General features: G+C 65.8%; 4 protein-coding genes across 4 annotated transcripts; all 4 read left to right on the forward strand.

The window, feature by feature from the left end:
* Window positions 1–56: 56 nt before the first annotated feature.
* On the forward strand, window positions 57–3780 carry CHLRE_04g221700v5 (uncharacterized protein). Its single transcript, XM_001692130.2, has 10 exons — window positions 57–267; window positions 535–619; window positions 753–798; window positions 938–1086; window positions 1343–1485; window positions 1776–1983; window positions 2307–2475; window positions 2636–2694; window positions 2875–3060; window positions 3265–3780. The coding sequence occupies exons 1-10, from the start codon at window positions 225–227 to the stop codon at window positions 3323–3325; spliced, it is 1149 nt and encodes a 382-aa protein (XP_001692182.1). The 5' UTR covers window positions 57–224; the 3' UTR covers window positions 3326–3780.
* Window positions 3781–4756: 976 nt separating this feature from the next.
* On the forward strand, window positions 4757–6848 carry CHLRE_04g221750v5 (uncharacterized protein). Its single transcript, XM_043061911.1, has 3 exons — window positions 4757–5595; window positions 5765–6121; window positions 6218–6848. The coding sequence occupies exons 1-3, from the start codon at window positions 5164–5166 to the stop codon at window positions 6281–6283; spliced, it is 855 nt and encodes a 284-aa protein (XP_042925263.1). The 5' UTR covers window positions 4757–5163; the 3' UTR covers window positions 6284–6848.
* A 138-nt stretch (window positions 6849–6986) lies between these two features.
* Window positions 6987–8908, forward strand: CHLRE_04g221770v5 (uncharacterized protein). The gene is made up of 3 exons (XM_001692131.2): window positions 6987–7530; window positions 7933–8298; window positions 8511–8908. Exons 1-3 carry the CDS (start codon window positions 7093–7095, stop codon window positions 8574–8576), a joined length of 870 nt encoding a protein of 289 aa, XP_001692183.2. The 5' UTR covers window positions 6987–7092; the 3' UTR covers window positions 8577–8908.
* Window positions 8909–9006: 98 nt separating this feature from the next.
* CHLRE_04g221800v5 (uncharacterized protein) lies at window positions 9007–17152 on the forward strand. Its single transcript, XM_043061912.1, has 8 exons — window positions 9007–9486; window positions 9582–9716; window positions 9830–10126; window positions 10382–12136; window positions 12419–12904; window positions 13136–13723; window positions 13898–14419; window positions 14690–17152. Exons 3-8 carry the CDS (start codon window positions 9833–9835, stop codon window positions 16817–16819), a joined length of 5775 nt encoding a protein of 1924 aa, XP_042925264.1. The 5' UTR covers window positions 9007–9486; window positions 9582–9716; window positions 9830–9832; the 3' UTR covers window positions 16820–17152.
* Window positions 17153–17220: the final 68 nt, after the last annotated feature.

The raw sequence follows: 17220 nt of genomic DNA on the forward strand, positions 1-17220 counted from the left end.
TATGCCAGCTACAGAATTAGTTTAGGGGCTTTTCGTCAAGGTCTTTGCAAGTCTTTTGCATGCGGTCGCGCATCCCCGTCGACCCGGGCGTCTGCAGCCCCGACTTACACAGATGTGGTGCATTAGTGTACTAGAACCTACAAACAGACCGGGACTCCAGCGCGACCGGTGAAACCAGCGTTTGCGGGGGGTCACTTGTCGGAAGTCTTGTAAACAAAAGCCAAATGCGGTCCCAGCTGCTCCGCTTCCTGACGCGGGCTCCCGCAGGTGTGTATAATTGGATGTAATTAGGCTAGTTGAGGTCGAACTCCCGACATCGCGGACCCCAGGCAAATGCGCGGCTGTATCCCCAGAATCATGCCTATGGACAGCTAAGAGCTAGCCTCATCATGTGGAGCGGGGGACGCCTGTCCATGCGGAGCACAGGCGCAGCAGGCGACTGCTCCGACTTGTTTTGATGGTTGCGCGCCGGAAGCCCTCCTGCACGCCTGGATGTGCTGACGCTGGCCGCGGTCGCTCCTGGATGCTATGCAGGCTTCAGCCAGGAGGGTCTGCAGGCCCTGCGCGCTGGCCTGACCTCGGGCGAGGCTTCCGGTCTGCTGCAGTCCTCTGCCTTCGGGTGAGCGTAGGGCATCGCAGCACCGGCTCAGCTTTGGAGCATAAGTTGCGACCCCTTGGTCGAAGCGCGGTATCGGTGTCAGATTTTTGGCCGGTTGCTGAAGTTGTCCTGGTGCACATTTTGTGTCCCGCAGCCGGCAGAATGAGAGCGCTGCGCCCCGCGGCCTGGGCTTCGGCAAGGTAAGGACTTTACGGACATATTCGGAGCATCCGAGGCGCTTGTAGCTGCGTTTTCAGGGCACTGTATGGGGGGCTTGCCCGCCCGGGGTCGGCACGCTGACGACTAATACCGGCTGACGCGCGCGTCTCGCCCTCGCAGATGGCTCTGCCCCTGAGCTTCCAGGGCCACCTGATGAGCACCCTGGCCTCCGCCAACGGTGACGACAAGAAGGAGCCCACCACCGGCGCCCTGGCGCAGCAGCCTCAGGTGCCCAACGCCCTGGCGGCCCTGCCCCCTCGCGGCACCCGGTGAGGAGGCGCTGCAGCGGGCTTGGGCCGGGCTGGCAGTTGCGCGCGCACGCGCACACTCACACAGCTAGCTGAACAGCTGATGGGGGCTGTGGTCGTCGCAGCTATCTGAGTAGCTGCTGCAAGGGCAGCTGGGACGTGGAAAACGGGAGTCCGACGCTCGTGATTACTCTCCGCCAGCATCCATCCATCCCCAACTTCCCGCCTTCCCCCTCCCTCTTGCTAACCCCCATGTTCCTCCATCTCTGTCTTGCAGCACCATGGGCAGCCACGCCGCGGGTCACCAGACCGCCAAGGAGTTCTACATGGAGCACATCGGCAAGCGCCACCCCTTCCACGTGCTGCCGCCCAGCCCCTGGCCCATGCTGGCCGGCTGGGGCACCTACGTGAGCTGCCTGGGTGAGCAGCAGTTGCAGTGGCGTTGATGGCAGCGACGGCAGGGGCAGCCGTGGCGGGTGCCGGATTGAAGGGAAGGGGAATGCAGGGGAATGATGAGAGATGGTGAGCGGCGGTTGCTCTCGCGGCGGCGCACGCGGCTGGAGCTGGGATGCGAGTTGTGCGCCCGGCACAGGGGTACAGTAGTCCTCTTCATGCCCCCCGCATGTGCCTCCCAAAACGCACCATCGCTGCATCCACGCCACACGCCGAAACGCGCACGCCACGCCGCGCTCCTTGCCCCCCGCGCGCAGGCATGGCCGCCTGGTTCCACAACATGCCCACCGGCGGCGCGCTGATGGCGTTCGGCATGGCCAACATCGCCTGGACCGCCATCACCTGGTGGCGCGACTGCGCCATTGAGGGCGACATGGGCATGCACACCGAGGTGGTGCGCAAGAACTTCATCAGCGGCATGTGGGCCTTCATCGTGTCCGAGGCGCTGCTGTTCGTGGGCCTGCTGTGAGTACGGCAGCGTGCGCTAGGAGCGAAGGGAGGGGGGAGAGGAGGGTGGTCCTGAGGAAGGTCAGGCACCAACGCCGTGCGGGATGGAGCATGGATTGAGAAGAGCTGCGGCAGCACCGATACCGATACTAGGTTGCATAGCAGCCACCGGGGCCCCTGGTGCACAAACCATCATTCCCCCTGCATCCCTGTGTCTTGCATCCCCGTCTATTTTACTTGTGACCTCCTTCTTGCCCTTCTCCCCCAAGATTGCTTACCGTATTTCCATTTCTTGGCTAATCATGAATGTAACCCCTCCCCCTTCCGCCTCGCCTCCGCAGCTGGGCCTGCCTGCACCTGGGCATGTCGCCCAGCGTGGCGCTGCAGATGCAGTGGCCGCCCGTGGGCATTGAGCCCATCGGCTGGGACAAGCGCGCGCTGGTCATGTCGGCGGTGCTGGCCGCCTCCTACTACTCGGCCAACGTGGCCATGGTGGCCAAGGACCCTAAGGTGGGGAGGCTGGGGGAAGGCGGGGGGGGGGGCGGGCGCTGCGCGGAGCGGAGCGTGGGGCTGCGCCGAGGAGGCAGGCGAGGATGGCTGGACCCAGCAGCGCGAGCGGAAGTCGTTGGCTGACTGATCACGCCGCGTCTTTCCGTCTTGGTGTGCGCAGGTGGTGATGGGCGCGCTGGCCACCACCATCGGCCTGGGCGCCATGTTCTTGGCTGACCAGTGAGTGCCGAGTCTCTTGACATGGACCGTTGCGGCCGCCGTAGTGGGCTGCTGTCACTCTGCATGTGTGTATTTAGCGGTAACTCTGCCTGCATGTACTCAGCGGCGAGCGCCGCACGTGTTGCGCGCGTTGTGACTCGCCGCTACCGACCACCCACTCCACCACCTTGCGCGGCGCAGGTACCTGGAGTACAACGAGACACCCTTCACCATCACCGACTCGCCCTACGGCACCACCTTCTTCGTGACCACCGGCTTCCACGGCATGCACGTGCTGCTGGGCTCGCTGTACCTGACCGCCGCGCTCATGATGTACAAGCGCACGCACAACGCGGGCGCCGCGCTCAAGAGCTCCATCCTGTACTGGTGGGTCGCGCTGTACTGCATGTGGCAGGTTGATTGGTTCGGTTAATGGGGCGTTACACTCGCTGCTACATTGCATGCGTTGGCCACCGCCCTGTGCATGATCGCAGGCTGGGAATGTTTGGGTGCTCTCGCTTGTACCCTCTGTGACTTGTTCATACTGCTCCTCGCTTACCATCTTTTCCCACCAACCCCATCAAAACACAGGCATTTCGTCGACATTGTGTGGATTGCCGTGTACGGCATCATCTACGTCGGCCAGTACTAGGCTGCTGGTCGTATGACGGGTGTGTGTGGCAGGTTGGGCCCGCCTCGCCTGCCTTCACAGCTGCCACACGCTACAGCAATGTGGCGCGCCTTGGAGTGAAGAGGAGGAGAGGAGAGCAGATCTGCCGGGCGCGGCAGCAGTGGCAGGGCCCCCAGCTTGACAATCTGAGTCGAGTGCCAGTATAGGCTTAATGATCTTTAGGTTAGCAGTGTGAAACTGGTTATTACTGCGTAATGTAGGAGTATAATTGATGATGCGCGTAAGGCGACGGTGCCACGGTGGGGCGTTTGTACTTGGCTTGGGCTCTTGTGCTGGAGCCGGGTTGACAGTGTAGCGGTAAAGAACGTTAGTGCGCACTTAAGAGCATGGGCGGGGAGGGGAGTGCGGGCAGGGGATATGGCTGCATGGGGAGTCTTGCGCAGCCGCGTGGACGGTTTATGTAAGGTGCCATGCGGTGCGTGTCCCAGTCCCTGCCGGATTCGGTGTGGCGCACGCTACAGAGCCAGATGCACCAGCGCGCATCTTCCTCCCGCATCAGCAGGTTCCTCCCCCCCACAAGGTTACCACTGCAGTCGGCCTCGCATTTTGCCTAGGGATAAGTCAGGGGTTCCCCTGGGATAAGTTGTCATGTGTCATTGTGTCTGAGTAGCATACTGAATGAGCCGCCCCTGCACACTTTTGTCTTTTGGTCCATCGGGCCTGCGCGTAGAGATCGCCAGACTCACTTGTTTCCACCGCAGGCGAACGCAGGCACTTGACCCACAGCCTAGTACTATGTGTGCGAAGGGACAGAGAGCGTGGGGGAGGCATGAGGGACCTTTGGGACAGTTTGGGAAGTCGGGGAACCTCGCCTCCGCATCGGACCTGACACGCCAGTAACGGTCGGCGATCTCAGAAATGGGGTTCCAACGGTGGTGCATTTTTGAGGCCACAACTGAAGTGCCGGCTGAACTGTAGCCAGGACCCGTGCGTCCCTTGCTGTCACACTGCCGCCCACAGTGTACGGACTCATTCCCACTTGTCCTGCACAACTCCACCCATGGCTACAGCGACACATCTTTGACAAGCTTGGTTACAGGCTAACAGGCGTGCCTGCACCCACCCTACCCCACATGGCTAGGAGGGCATTCGTTGGAGGTACCTCTGCACGCGCGCGGGGCACTTTCATGTGCCCTGTGCAACCTCATCTCGGGGCCCGACGGCCCACACGAGTCACCCATGAAGAAGCCATTTTCCTAACACCTGTTCTTGCCGTGTCGTTTGTTAGATGTGTGAAGGTTGGTAGTCTGGGGAGCAACATGCGCTTCTGGTGCACAGAGACTCCGCTGGACTTCAGACGGTGCGGCGTGTATGGCCACGCCCGCACCCAGTGGACCCGGGTTGTGGACAACTAACGCAGCTGGCCTGACTTCTTAAAACCCGCAATAAGTAAGCGTTCGTGCCTTGTTCGGATAAGCGTCTATGTACAAGTGGGAACTGGAGTCGGCGCTTACTCTGTCACTGTCGCTGTCATGACCGCTGCAGACGGCTGAGCGGCGCGAACTGCGGAATCGCCGAATAGGGGAAAAGGTGCATTGGCCAACAGGCGTATTAATGCCAATCCGGTTGCGAGTGCGATATGCCGGGACCAGTCGTTGTGCTCAACCCATGATAACCTCTCAACCCGGCCTACTGCAGCTGTGATTGCCACGCCTCGCAGCCCTAGCTGTCACCGCTCCGTGCCGTGCGTGATTATCAATTAAACCTAGCATTCCAACAACTAACCCCAGCCAGTTTGCAAAAAGCATTTGTAGCTTCGCTTCATGATCCTTGCCTTTATCAAGTCTCTATTCGCCACCATGGCCGCGGCGCTGGTTCCCTGCGCGCCGGGCAGCAGCTTCGTAACGCTTTCGTTCTCGGACGTGGTGATGCAACCGGTGCAGCAGCCGCAGGAGCAAGCGCAGCCGGTTCAGTCCAGCGCAAATAAGCAGGAGCCGCAGCCGCAGCCGCAGCCGCAGCCGCAGCCCCCACCGCCCAAGCAGCTGACTGTGGACCGGGCGGTTCTGTGGCACGCCTCCACAGTGCTGCGTGCCATGTTCGAAGACACCTGCAGCGGCGGCGGCGGCAGCGGTAAGGATGGCTTTAGGAGCTTCGTTGCCGGCGGCAGTGGCCGCGGCGGCAGTTGCAATGGCCCCGCGGCGGTGCAGCTGTCGGGGGACCGGCCAGAGGACTGGGAGGTGGCGCTGCGCCTGATACAGGCTGATGGAGGGGCACTTCAGCTGGTCACGTGGGTAAGAAAGGCGGCAAGGGAGAGCAGCATGCTTGCTTTACTGCCGGAGTAGAGCGATATGTTTGATAGGTGTAGGGGTGTGGCGTGCGTCCTCTGCTACTTGCTTGCCTGCCGTACGCCTGCACACCGTTTGTATGCCTACACACTCCCCGCCCGATTCGTGGACACAGGAAAACGTGGCGCAGCTGTGCCGCCTGGCCGACAAGTACGACATCGCCCACCTGCGCCAAGGCTGCGCCTTGTTCCTCAACACCAACGTCTTAACCCTTACGCTGACAGCGCCGCTGGCCTCGCCGCAGAACCTGCTGCACGCCGCCTCCCTCGTGGAGCGCTACCTGCACCAGGTGCCCCACAGCACCCAGGCCGTCCAGCGGCAGCTGCACGCTGCCCTCAGCCATCTGACCCCCAGCCCATATTATCATAAGGTGGTGGACCTCTGGCCCAGCAAGGATGCGGCGTCAGCACTACTGGTGGTTGAGCTGGCCGACTCGGCCGAGTACCGTGACATCGTGACCTCAAACCTGCAGGTACCGTGTTTTTTGCCGGGATGGGTAATTGGCAAGAATGCGCAAGTTGCTCGCTCACAACTCCACCACGTTCGCTCTGATTGCCATTCTCTGCAGGAACGCATTCAGGCGGCAAGGCTGGGCGCACTAACCACCGTGCTCAAGCGCTTCTGCCGCGCCTGAGTCAGCCAGCAGTCATGGACACAGAGGGATTGAAAGACGTGCTTTGAAAGGACATGAAATGCATGCACCCAGTGAGCGCCGTCGGTTGGACCAGGTTGGACACACAGTGAGGCTTGCTGGTCGAGTAGCAGGTCGCGTACGTAGCAGGTCGTACTAGTAGCAGGTCGCCTCCGGTACGTTTGCGGTGCACGGCATGGCTTCCGGCGCAGTTAACGTGCTTCCATACCCTGCGCTGCTGGTGGTGTGCGCCTGTTTGGTGGTTCTATGAGTGGCAGCCGGCGTGGACTGGCCGTGCAAGCCGCCGCGGCTTGACGATCAACCCTTGCGTATGCGCACGGGCACTCCCCAATGTCTCGACTTCACGGCTTCGAACTCCAAGAGTACTCCTTGAAGTTCTGGCGCCCGGCATCACTAGGCGCGACCAGAATTCCAGAGCCTTGCTGAGCTCACCTGGGTGCCAGTGGGGGCCTCCGCGCGACGGGAGCCCAGCCGCCGGGGATGGGGTTCGTGCGTGGTGCCACGGGGGATGGAGTTTCATGTGAGAAAGCCTTTTGTCATTTGCATTTTCGAGTGCCGACGGCCCTGTTTGCCACGCCGTCGCCACCAGCTATGGCACCGCCCGAGCTTTTTGCCAGGTTGATGGATGGACCCGCGATGCATAATTGACCCGTGAAACCATTACCAACTGTCGGGTCTCGTGACCCATGGTCTCCTTGCAGCACCTCTCTCACGCACTGTGCATCGCTTGCAGAAAGCGTATGTAGCTTTGCTTGATGCTCCTTGCTCTTATCAAGACGCTGTTTGCACACATGGCCGCGGCGTTGACTCCCTGCGCGCCGGGCAGCAGCTTCGTAACGCTTTCGTTCGCGGACGTGCCGGCGCCACCTGCGCAGCAGCCGCAGGAGCAAGCGCAGCCGGTGCAGCCCAGTGCAAACGGGCAGGAGCCGCAGCCGCAGCCGCAGCCGGTGCAACCCGGTGGGGGCGGGCAGCCGCAGCCACCGCCCCCGCCGCCCAAGCAGCTGACTGTCGACCGGGCTGTGCTGTGGCACGCCTCCACAGTGCTCCGCGCCATGTTTGAGGACACCTGCAGTGGCGGCGGCGGCGGTGGCGGCAGGAAGGGCGGCGGCGGCGGCGGCTGCAGCAGCCCGGCAGCAGTGCTGCAGCTGTCGGGTGACCGGCCGGAGGACTGGGAGGTGGCGCTCCGCCTGCTGCACACCATCGGAGAAGCGCTGGACCTGGTCACATGGGTAAGCGTGGCAGCGAGTGACACATTGCTCGTACATGGTCAGACGAGAGAGTACAAGGTCTGCCACAGCACCAGACACGCATGGGCCAGCAAGAACCTGGGTTCGGCACAGCCGCTTGCACGGCTGGTGGCCTGTGCGCAGTACCCTGACATCATGGCGGCGAGTGACACCAGCTCACAGGCGTTGCTGCCATACTGGGCTTTTGCACGTGCGGCCTGTTTGCTGCCTATGCCCCGGCAGCCCCCGATGGCCTAGATATCAATGACTGATTTCCTCCTGTGCTGCCTGCTAGCTCCGACAGCCTCTTCTGGCACAATGTGCATCCCTGAAACATCGTGTTTCATAGATATGCGAAGGGGTGTGACTTACGTCTTACCGCGCATCTGTACTTCCCGTGCACAGGACAACGTGGTGCCGCTGTGCCGCCTGGCCGACAAGTACGACATCGCCCGCCTGCGTCACGACTGCGCCTGGTTCCTGAGTGCCAACGTCTCCAAGCTCACGCTCACGGAGCCGCTGGCATCGCCGCAGAACCTGCTGCACGCCGCCTCCCTGGTGGAGCGTTACCTGCACCAGGTGCCCTGCAGCACGCAGCCAGTCCGCGAGCAGCTGGACTCCGTCATTGGCCAGCTAGCCCCTCATTCGAACCACCGGTCGTCTGAGAAAGTGGTGATCCTCTGGTACGGCAAGCTTCCCGTGTCAGGACTGCAGCTCGCGCAGCTGGCGGCATCTGCGGAGTACCCGGACATCGTGGCGCCCGAGCTGCAGGTGTGTCCGTGGCCGGGATGGGTGTTGGCTGCGCATAAGTTGCACGACAACCTGCAAATTAGTGATCCACTTCTGATGCGTCCATGCCTCATGACGTCTCGTAGCTGACCTGCCCGGTGGCAGACTGCTACTAGATTGCTAGGCGATCGTGTATGTCACCCCTGCCCCCTCTCACTGCCAACTTCGCCCCACTCGCAATGCCTTACCTGCAGAAGCGTATTCAGGAGACCACGCTGGCCGCTCTGACCACCGTGCTTAACACCTGTCTCCGCCCTTAGTCCGGCCGGTGGCAAGGCAGGCGAGGTACACACAGCCGCCAGTGGTTTATGGGGAGCCTGCAGGGATGCCCTGGGTTGTGCCAGGTCGTGCATGTCGCAGTGTGTCTGTACCGTGAGACGCTTGCGATGGAGCGAGTTTGGAAAGGGCTTCGTGAGGGACGTGAATTGCATTCAAAGTCGCATACCGTATGTGCAGCGTTAGTAAGGCGCTGGCAGGCGCGGGGTAATAAGGCGTGGCGGCAGGCGCTGGGATGGCACTGGATGGCTGCCTATGGCTGTGGAGGGGACAGGAGAGTGGTTGCCAAGCGGGCTGAAATTTAGTACAGATCCGTGTTACAAATGCCATTTACGTAGCGCATGGATGGGCAGTATACTCTCCGCGCGCGTACGACGCGGTGAGTGTCAAGGTTCATTGTCGCGAAGAACTCAACTACCCGAATAAGCTCCAGGGCTCCCGAGGCCCAAACCGCACCAGTTGGCTCTGAAATCGAGGGCATCAAGCCGCAATGATGGTCCTCTTGCCAGCTGTTGCCAGGATTCGGATTATGGTCCGGAGGGTGCGTCAACGGCGTGTCCGCGTGTGCCGGCGTGATGAGGCGTGTCAAAGAAATGTGCCCGATAGACATGTGAACACATACACAAACATATAGGCGTAGTAACAATAGCCTTGGCGCTACTCTTTGCCCCTGTCCGCAAGGACAAATGTGGCACTTGCTCCGAAGACTGCATAGATAGCGTTACTGAAATGAAAACAGAAGCTAGGAACATGGAGCTACCACCAGAGGCCCTTGGAGCCTCAAACACGGCTCGGGAGCTGGAGCGCATCCGGCAGAAGAGGCGTCTGCTTCACGTCCAAGCGCGGGCGCAGGCAGCTGCAGCGGCGAGTGGAAGTGCACATGCCGAGACACAGGCAAGAACCCAGAAATGGGAATCCATGTCAGCAAGTTACCAAGTCGCTCGTCAATCACTGCGTTGACCGACCGCATTTGCCACATGTCGCTGCAGGCGAGCGCGAGCCCAACACCGGCAGATGTGAACCCAGGCCATCGCAATGCACGCATCAAGGCACAGGCACGAAAGCTGCTTGACCAGCTGCAAACCGAGGACGGCAGTTTGGCGGACGCGTCGCACAGCATGAAGGTGCGTGCCGCCTGGGTTCGGCTGCCTCCCTTCTCCCCGCGCAGCCCCTCAAGAAGCCGCCACCTTTCCCTGCTCCGCGCCCTCTTACACCTGTCTATCCGCTCTGCATGCAGCTCATGTTTGCGAAGCAGGCACTGCACGCGCTCGCGGAGCGGCAAGCGGCAGCGGCTGCGGAGGCCGAGCAGAAGAAGATGGAGGCGTTGCTGGCGGCCGAGCAGCAGCGCCTGCAGCAGCACCTCAGCGCACAAGCGCAGAGACAGCAGCAGCAACAACAACAACAGCAGCAGCATGCGCAGGTGCAGGCTCAGCAGCAGCTGCGGGGTGAAGGGGAGGGGCAGGAGCGGGGGCGGCGGAGCCGGTCGGAGAGCCGGCGGCGCTCCCCCTCGGGCGGACGCTACTCTTCAGAGGAGGTAAGCCGCAGTGGGCAGAAGGTGGATGGTGGCATGTGAGAGGGCAGTTGGCAATAGCTGGTGAGCATAGGCACTAGGGGCCACCAACGAAGCGACAGGTTTGGGCGGTGGTGGAGCATTCACCGGTCGGGCACTGCACGGCACTGGCAGGCTGGTAGTCGGACGGGCGACGTAGCAACTTTGCCCACACACAGCACCCCAACTCGCAAACATACCTCAGTGCCTTATGCGCGACCCGCCTTGCTGGTCTCACAGGCGGACAGCTACTCAGATGACGACCGCCGCGGCGGCAGCGGCTCCTACCACTCCGCCAGTGACGCCGTGCACGAGCGCGACACGCGGCGGGGGCGTGGCTCCTCCTCCCGCCACCGCGACCCACCCGGCCCCTCCCACCACGCCCGCCACCACCAACACAACCACCCGCACCGGCACTACCACCAGCCCCAGTACGCGCAGCCGCACGGCGGCATCTACAGGCGCTACGGGGCCGCCGCTGCAGCGGTGGGAGGCGGCGATACGGCGCTGCCGCGTGGCGCGGTCACGGCGGAGGCCCTATCGGCGCTGCTGGCAGCCATGCAGTCCCACGGGCTCGACCTCACCACCAGCCCGCCGCCTCCTTCACAGCCGCCCCCGCCGGCCCCGGCCCCAAAGGCGGTGGTCGCCTCTGTGCAAACGGAGCCGGCGGCTGAGGAAGAGGAGGGCACGGCCGCCGGGTCCGGGGCGGCGCGGCGGCGCGGCAAGGCGGGGGCTGCGGGAGCCGCCAGAGACCGCGACCTTTCGGCGTCCGGCAGGAGGGGAGCGGGCAGCAGGGCCGTTGCAGATGAGGATGGAGACGAGGAGGGCGAGGTTGCAGCACCTGCCTCGCAACCGCAGCAGCAGCAGCAGCAATACGTGCTACTGCCGGACGGGACGGTGGGGCTGCTGAACTCCATCGTCAAGCCGGCGGTGCTACAGCCCAAGCCGCAGCAGCCAGCCATGGCGATGATGCCGCCGGGCGGTGTGCCGCTGGGGCCCTACGGCGCTGCTTACCCGCACCCCGCCTACCACCCCGGCGCTCCTGAGCTCGGGTCCGGCCGGCCACCGCTGCCGCACGGCTCTCCCTACCTGTCACCCGGGGGCCACCCGCACCCACACCTCCCGTACGCGGGATCGCCGTACTTCCCGTACGGCGCCTCGCCGTACGGCGTTCACCACACGCCACACAGCGGCGGCCCGCCCGCCTCGCCCTCGCCGGCGCCGCCGCACCCGTACGGCGCCCACGTGGCCGGCATGTACCCCTCCTCCCCCACTGTGTCCGTCTCTACCGCGGCCGCAGTCGGCGGCGGCGGCGGCGGCGGCACCGGCTCGGCAGCCGCCGGCGGCAACACTGGCCACTCGCCCATGCCGCCGCCTCCGTACCCGTCACCGTACCCGCCGCCGCACTCGCCGTACTTTGACCCGTACGGCTACCACCACCACCCCGCCTACCCGCCTGCGCCGCCGCCGCCATCTCCCTACCACCCTTACCACCCATACGACCCGTACGCATCGCCTTGCGGCGCGCCGCCGCCGCCGCCGCCCTACTACCGCACGGGCTCTGCTGGCAGCAGACCGCCGAACCAGGGCTCCGGCTCAGGGGCGGCTGCAGAGCACGGCGGCTCCGGTTACGGTGGTGGTACAGGTGGTGGCGGCACCGGCGGCGGCAGTGGCGGGGGTGGTGGTGGTGGTGGCGGTGGTGGTGCCGGTCCCAACGACGCGGGCCAGGGAAACGCGCAGGGTGGTAGCGGCGGCGGGGGCGGCCGCTACCACCACAGCCGCAGCCCCAGCAGCGCCTCGCTGCAGCGCGCCGGCAGCAACAACAGCGGCGGCGGGCCGCTTGGAGCAGGCGGCGGCGGCGGCGGCAACGGAGGCGGGCCCGAGGGTGGAGGCGGCGGGGGCCGGGGCTCGGGCACGCCGTCTCTGAGCCAGGGGTATCACTCGGAGGCGACACTGGGAAACATGGCGTCGCCGCGCGAGAGCCTGCAGGGCCTGGTGGGTGGATGGCTGGGTGGGTGGGTGGGTGGATGGGTGGTTGGTTGGATGGGTGGTGTTGGGTGGGTGGATGGCTGGGTGGGTGGGTGGGTAGGCAGGGAAGTTACCGTTTCTCCGATGCCAAGTCTCCAATTCAGGGAACTGAGGCACAGTAGCCTATGGTGTGGCAGTTGCAGCAGGGTAGACTGAAATGTACGGTAGACATGCACTGCCGCCCCATCCTTCCCAGCTGTTTGCGGCTCTCACCACCAGTACCACCACCACCACCGCGCTGCCTCACAGGACTCGCCCGCCTCCTTCCGCGACCTGGCCCGCGGCGCCTCCGCCTCCTCCATGGCCATGTCCCCCCTGGGCTCCGCCTCGGGCCGCTTCAACGGCTCGTACGCAGACTCCCCCACCGCCTCCATCACCTCCGTCCGCGTGCCGCCCGCCGCCTCCGGCCCCAGCAACTCCGGCCCTGGGCCCGGCCGCTCCACCTTCCCTAGCGCCTCGGCGCCCGAGCCGCACCTGCGGGCTGCTGCGGCGGCGGCGGCGGGCGCGGGCGCGACGGCGGAGGCGTCAGAGGGGTCGATTAGCTCGGAGGAGGGGTCGTTGCAGCTGCTGAGGGCGGCGCAATCGCCGGTGGTTGGCTCCGGGGGCCGGCGGCGGCATGACGGTGATGCTGGCGGTGGTGCTGGCGGCGGTGGTGGTGGTGCTGGTGGCCAGGAGCAGCCTGACACGCCCTCCAGTCGCAAGCCCAGCATTGTCATCCCGCCCAGCAGCTACCAGGTGCGGAGGTGGAAGGGGTGGAGGTCACGAGAAGGAAGCCTAGAAGGGAGGGCGGGGCCGTGAGGGCGGCCATCAACTGCAGGGTTGGAATGCAGAGATGGCATGGGTGCGGGGGTCTGCATGCGTTTGCACGTTCCCTTGACACGCAGTGCTGCGCAAACCGCTCCATCACGACGCCCCTCATCGCCGCCGTCTTGCCCGCCCACCTCCCCGCTGGCTGCTGCCCCGCAGGTGCCCCGCTCCGGTCCCCTAGGCGAGGCGGCAGCCAAGCTGCTCTCCCCCAATTCTACCCTGTACGGCGGCGGCCCGCCAGTCACCACCTCTAGCCTCGTGGGGCGGTCCTCCCCCTCCCCAGCAACCACCGACACCGCCCCCGCCCCATTCGGCGCCGGCGCCGTCACTGGCAGCACTTTCACGTCTGCCGTACCAACCTCCGGAACAACCGCCAGCATCGTGTACGGAAGCAGCATGACCAGCGCCCTGTACGGCACCGGCGGCGCCATCTCGGCGCCTGGATCCGGAGCCAGCATGGGCCCAGGCCCGTCTGCCTTTGGCGGCGGCGGCAGTGGCGTGGGATCGGCTCCGATTACGGTGGGGATGGGGTCGGGGACACTGGCAATGGGGCTTCCGCGCACGGACAGTATCAGTAGCATGGGCAGTGGCGGCGCCTCGGGAGGCTACGCTGTTGGCGGCGGCGGCGGCGGAGGCGGCAGTGGAGGTGCGGCGCTGGCGCTGACGTCGGCGATCCTGGATGCGCCGGCGGGGCGGTCAGTTTCCATGTCTGCAACCACGGCCGGGTACGGCGCGGCGTCCGTACAGGTTAGTGGTTCTGGTCGTCGCGACTCGCATGTACGACCTTATCGGTGACCCTGTTGCATTGTGGCAGTGCCATCACGGCACTGGCCTATGCGCTGAGCTGGGCACCGTAGTGTCGTACCTCCTCGCCCGTCCCTCGCCTGCCAACGACTACTTTATGTGCGTGTACGCATGTAGGGTCTGAACCAGCTGGGCCTGGGCGGAGAGCTCAGCTCGACCGGCTCCGCGCCGCCGCCAGGCACTGGCGCCGGCCTGGGCGGCGGCGCCGGAGGCGGCGGCAGCTTCCGCTCCTCCGGCTTGGGCCCGAGCTTCAGCAGCCTGGGCGGCAGCGTGAGCGCCAGCGGCGGCGCGCCGCAGGGCTACCCCAGCCTCGGCAGCGCCTCCAGCGTCGGCTCCGCCAGCACCGGCGGCGGCGGCGGCGGCGGTACCGGCGGAGGCGGCGGTGGTACCGGCGGCGGTGGCGGCGCCGTTGCCGCCGGCTTTGGCTCCGTGGTGGGCAGCGGCAGCGTGACGGTGGGCGGCGGCGGCGGCGGCAGTGGCAGCTACGGCGGCGCGCCCAGCACTCGCTCCGGGCCGTCTGTGTCTCAGAGCGGCGGCATTGGGCCGAGCCGGCTGAGCCACATGTCCAATGCCGAGGACGGGTACTCGCCGCGCACCCGCTCCAGGGTGCAGCTCATGGGCAACGACGACCTACACGAGGTGCGCGACGGCACGCCGGCACTTTGCTCCTCACCTGCGCCACCGCGCGCTTGCCTACCGTGTTTCCTGCTGTATTTCAAGCGCAGCCTCCGTCTCACACCTCTCCTGTAGTCTAGCCGATTGCGAATTCCCGCCTCTTTCGGTTCATGTCCTATATGCCAGCGGTGCAGTCGGCTTCCTCTCCCCTTTTGCATTTGGTTCGACTTAATGTAGACTCGTTTGTACAACCTCCCTCTCATTCTTCACGGCCCGCTCCCCCATCATGTGCAGATCCTGTCGCCGCGCTCCACCACCGGCTCGGGTCAGAACCTGCCCAGCCTCGCAGCCATAGCCGCGCTGCCCTCTGCCGGCGGTGCCACCAGCAGCGGCGGCAATGGCGGCGGAGGCGCGCTGGGCAACCCAGTTCCGGAGCTGGTGTTGCCACCGCACATGGCGTCGGCATCAGCGTCGGGCGGCCTGCAGGCGGCGGCACAAACGGTTTCCTCGCCCGGCGCGCTGGGCGGCCATGGCACCGCCGCCGGGCCGGAGCTGGCGCAGCGGGACAGCGGCGCGGCGCCAGTGGGCGCACTAGCTGGCATGGCAGGTGATGCGCTGGCGGCGGCGCTGTCGCCTCATAGCAGCCGCGCCGGCGGCGGCGGCGGCGCTGGCGGCGGCGGCGGCGGCGGGCTGCTCAGTCCAACCAGCCCTGGAGGCGAGGAGTTCAGCCTGAACGTACGTGACGCCGCCGCTGAAGCCCTGCGCTCGCCTTCGCCGGGCGCCGTGGCGGCCGCCGCTGCCGCAGGCGGCGGCGGCGGTGTTAGCGGCGCGCTCTTCAGCCCCGGCGGAGGCGCCGCCAGCAGCCCTGGCGACACCGCGCTTGCGCGCATCGGCAGCGCCGGTACCACCGCCACGGTGCCGTCGGAGGCCGGCGCCTCGCCCTCCTCCTTCGGCGGCGGCGGCGGCCCTGGCGGCTACAGCAGCACTACTGTTTCGCCGTCGGGCGCAGCCGTTCTGATGGCGGCGGCGATGGGTCACAGCAGCACGCTCGAGTCCAGCTACGGCGACTCGTTCGTACGCATCGGCAGCATGCCGCATGGAGTGGGCGCAGGCATGTCCGTTTCCGGCCCCAACATGACGGGCATGGGCTCAGGCATGGGCTCTGGCATGGGCTCGGGTCTGGGCATTCTTGGCCTGGGCTCGGGCGGGTTCAGCGGCATGGGCGGTGCCGGCGGTGGCGGCGGTGGCATGGGCATGGGCGGCATGGTCGTTCCGGGGCCTATCGGTGTGGGCGGTCCGGGGTCGGCCGGTATGGGCGCCAGCCCCTTTGCTGGTGCTGGCGTTGGCGCCGGCGCCTTTGCTGGCGCCGGCGCTGGAGGACACCCGGCGGCACAAGCGCAGCAGTACCCCACAGGCGGCTTGCACGGACCCGTGGATCCACTGGCGTCGCCGCCAAAGTCGCCGGCGTCTGCGGCGCGCTCGCCCAAGGGAGGTGGCGGCGGTAGCAGCGGCGGCGGCGCGTTCGGCGGCGGCCCCAGCGGCGCCACCAGCAGCGCCCCGTCAATGTCAGGACCGTCGTCCACCTCGGGTCGGGTGGGTCCGGGTGCTGGCGGCGGCGGCGGCGGTGGTGGTGGTGGTGGCGGCGCCGCCGCGCCGCTGATGCAGGCCGGCGCGCTGGCGCTGCGCATGGGCGGCGGTAGCAGCTCCGGCAAGGCTCCCGGCAGCGGCGGCGGCGGTGCGGGTGACGGCAGCGGCTATGGCAGTGAGGTGCCGTCGCCTCTGGGCAAGGCCGCCAGCACCCGCAGCGCCGCCAGCAGTAGCTCCTTCGCCAGCACGGTTGGGCCGGGCATGGGCCTGGGCGGCGGCGGCATAGGCATGGGCACTGGTGCGGGTGCGGGTGCGAGTGGCGGCGTCAAGATGGTGGGCAACAGCAAGAGCGCGCGCTTCCCCTCCGCGGCGGGTGCGCCGTTGGCGCCGCTGCCGTCGGCGAAGCGCAGCAGCGCCACCGGCGGCGCCGGCGGCGCGGCGGCGGGCGTGCGCGCGGCGCTGATTGCCAACAAGGCGCTCAACCGTGGCGGAGAGTTTGACTCGGATGACGATGACGAGGAGGGCGGCGACGGCCTCGGCGCTACCGGCTTCGGAAGCAGCCTGTCGGGTCTGGGGCTTGGCGGCGGCGGCGGTACCGGCCCCAGCACCGGCGGCGGCTATGGGCGGGTGTCGGGGGGGAGTTTGTTGGGTATGGGGGGTGCGGGCGGCGCCAGTGGCGTGCTGACGGGCGGGCCGTCGCGCTCCAGCGTGGGCGGCACGGGGCTGGGCAGCCTTACTGGCTCGGCGCGTGCGTCGCCGCCGGCGGTCAGCGCACAGGCCAGCCGTACATCTTTGGCGATCGGCAACGCCGCGGATGACGATGAGTTCAACTTTTAAGGGCTAAGGGACTGGCGATACTGCTCTGACTTTGGTGATGTTGTGGACGGCTGCGCTGCCGTATGCTGCGTGAAGCTCTGGGAGAAGGCAGTCGGCAAAAGAGACGGGCTATAGCACGGCGTCGGGCGTGGTGGTTTGGTGAGGGATGCACGTATTGCATGGCGATTATACGGAGACACAACCATGGAAAAGAAACTGCGGTAAGGCGAACTGTGTCTGTCGGGGTGGGGGGGGATGAGTGAGGTCTGAGCGGCTGGCTGTCGCGGTGGCCCCGTCGGCGGAGGCGTGGCCTTAGTAGGCCGAGTCCTTTTCAGTTTGTAAAGTTCTTCATCTTGAACGCAATGAACGCAACAGCAGGGGGGCGGTGATGCGCGCCAAGGCTTTCGGCCTTCGGGCTCCCT

This window comes from Chlamydomonas reinhardtii, chromosome 4, assembly GCF_000002595.2.
Source record: "Chlamydomonas reinhardtii strain CC-503 cw92 mt+ chromosome 4, whole genome shotgun sequence".
Classification (NCBI taxonomy): Eukaryota; Viridiplantae; Chlorophyta; class Chlorophyceae; order Chlamydomonadales; family Chlamydomonadaceae; genus Chlamydomonas; species Chlamydomonas reinhardtii.

Coding starts and splice junctions, on each gene's coding strand:
- CHLRE_04g221800v5 (XM_043061912.1), top strand. CDS start 9,833: ATGTTTGCGAAGCAGGCACTGCACGCGCTCGCGGAGCGGCAAGCGGCA. Junction 12,137..12,418: donor GCGAGAGCCTGCAGGGCCTG/GTGGGTGGATGG, acceptor GCTGCCTCACAG/GACTCGCCCGCCTCCTTCCG. Junction 14,420..14,689: donor GCAACGACGACCTACACGAG/GTGCGCGACGGC, acceptor CATCATGTGCAG/ATCCTGTCGCCGCGCTCCAC.
- CHLRE_04g221770v5 (XM_001692131.2), top strand. CDS start 7,093: ATGGCCGCGGCGTTGACTCCCTGCGCGCCGGGCAGCAGCTTCGTAACG. Junction 7,531..7,932: donor CGCTGGACCTGGTCACATGG/GTAAGCGTGGCA, acceptor TCCCGTGCACAG/GACAACGTGGTGCCGCTGTG. Junction 8,299..8,510: donor TCGTGGCGCCCGAGCTGCAG/GTGTGTCCGTGG, acceptor CCTTACCTGCAG/AAGCGTATTCAGGAGACCAC.
- CHLRE_04g221750v5 (XM_043061911.1), top strand. CDS start 5,164: ATGGCCGCGGCGCTGGTTCCCTGCGCGCCGGGCAGCAGCTTCGTAACG. Junction 5,596..5,764: donor CACTTCAGCTGGTCACGTGG/GTAAGAAAGGCG, acceptor TCGTGGACACAG/GAAAACGTGGCGCAGCTGTG. Junction 6,122..6,217: donor TCGTGACCTCAAACCTGCAG/GTACCGTGTTTT, acceptor CATTCTCTGCAG/GAACGCATTCAGGCGGCAAG.
- CHLRE_04g221700v5 (XM_001692130.2), top strand. CDS start 225: ATGCGGTCCCAGCTGCTCCGCTTCCTGACGCGGGCTCCCGCAG. Junction 1,087..1,342: donor CTGCCCCCTCGCGGCACCCG/GTGAGGAGGCGC, acceptor TCTGTCTTGCAG/CACCATGGGCAGCCACGCCG. Junction 2,695..2,874: donor GCCATGTTCTTGGCTGACCA/GTGAGTGCCGAG, acceptor TGCGCGGCGCAG/GTACCTGGAGTACAACGAGA.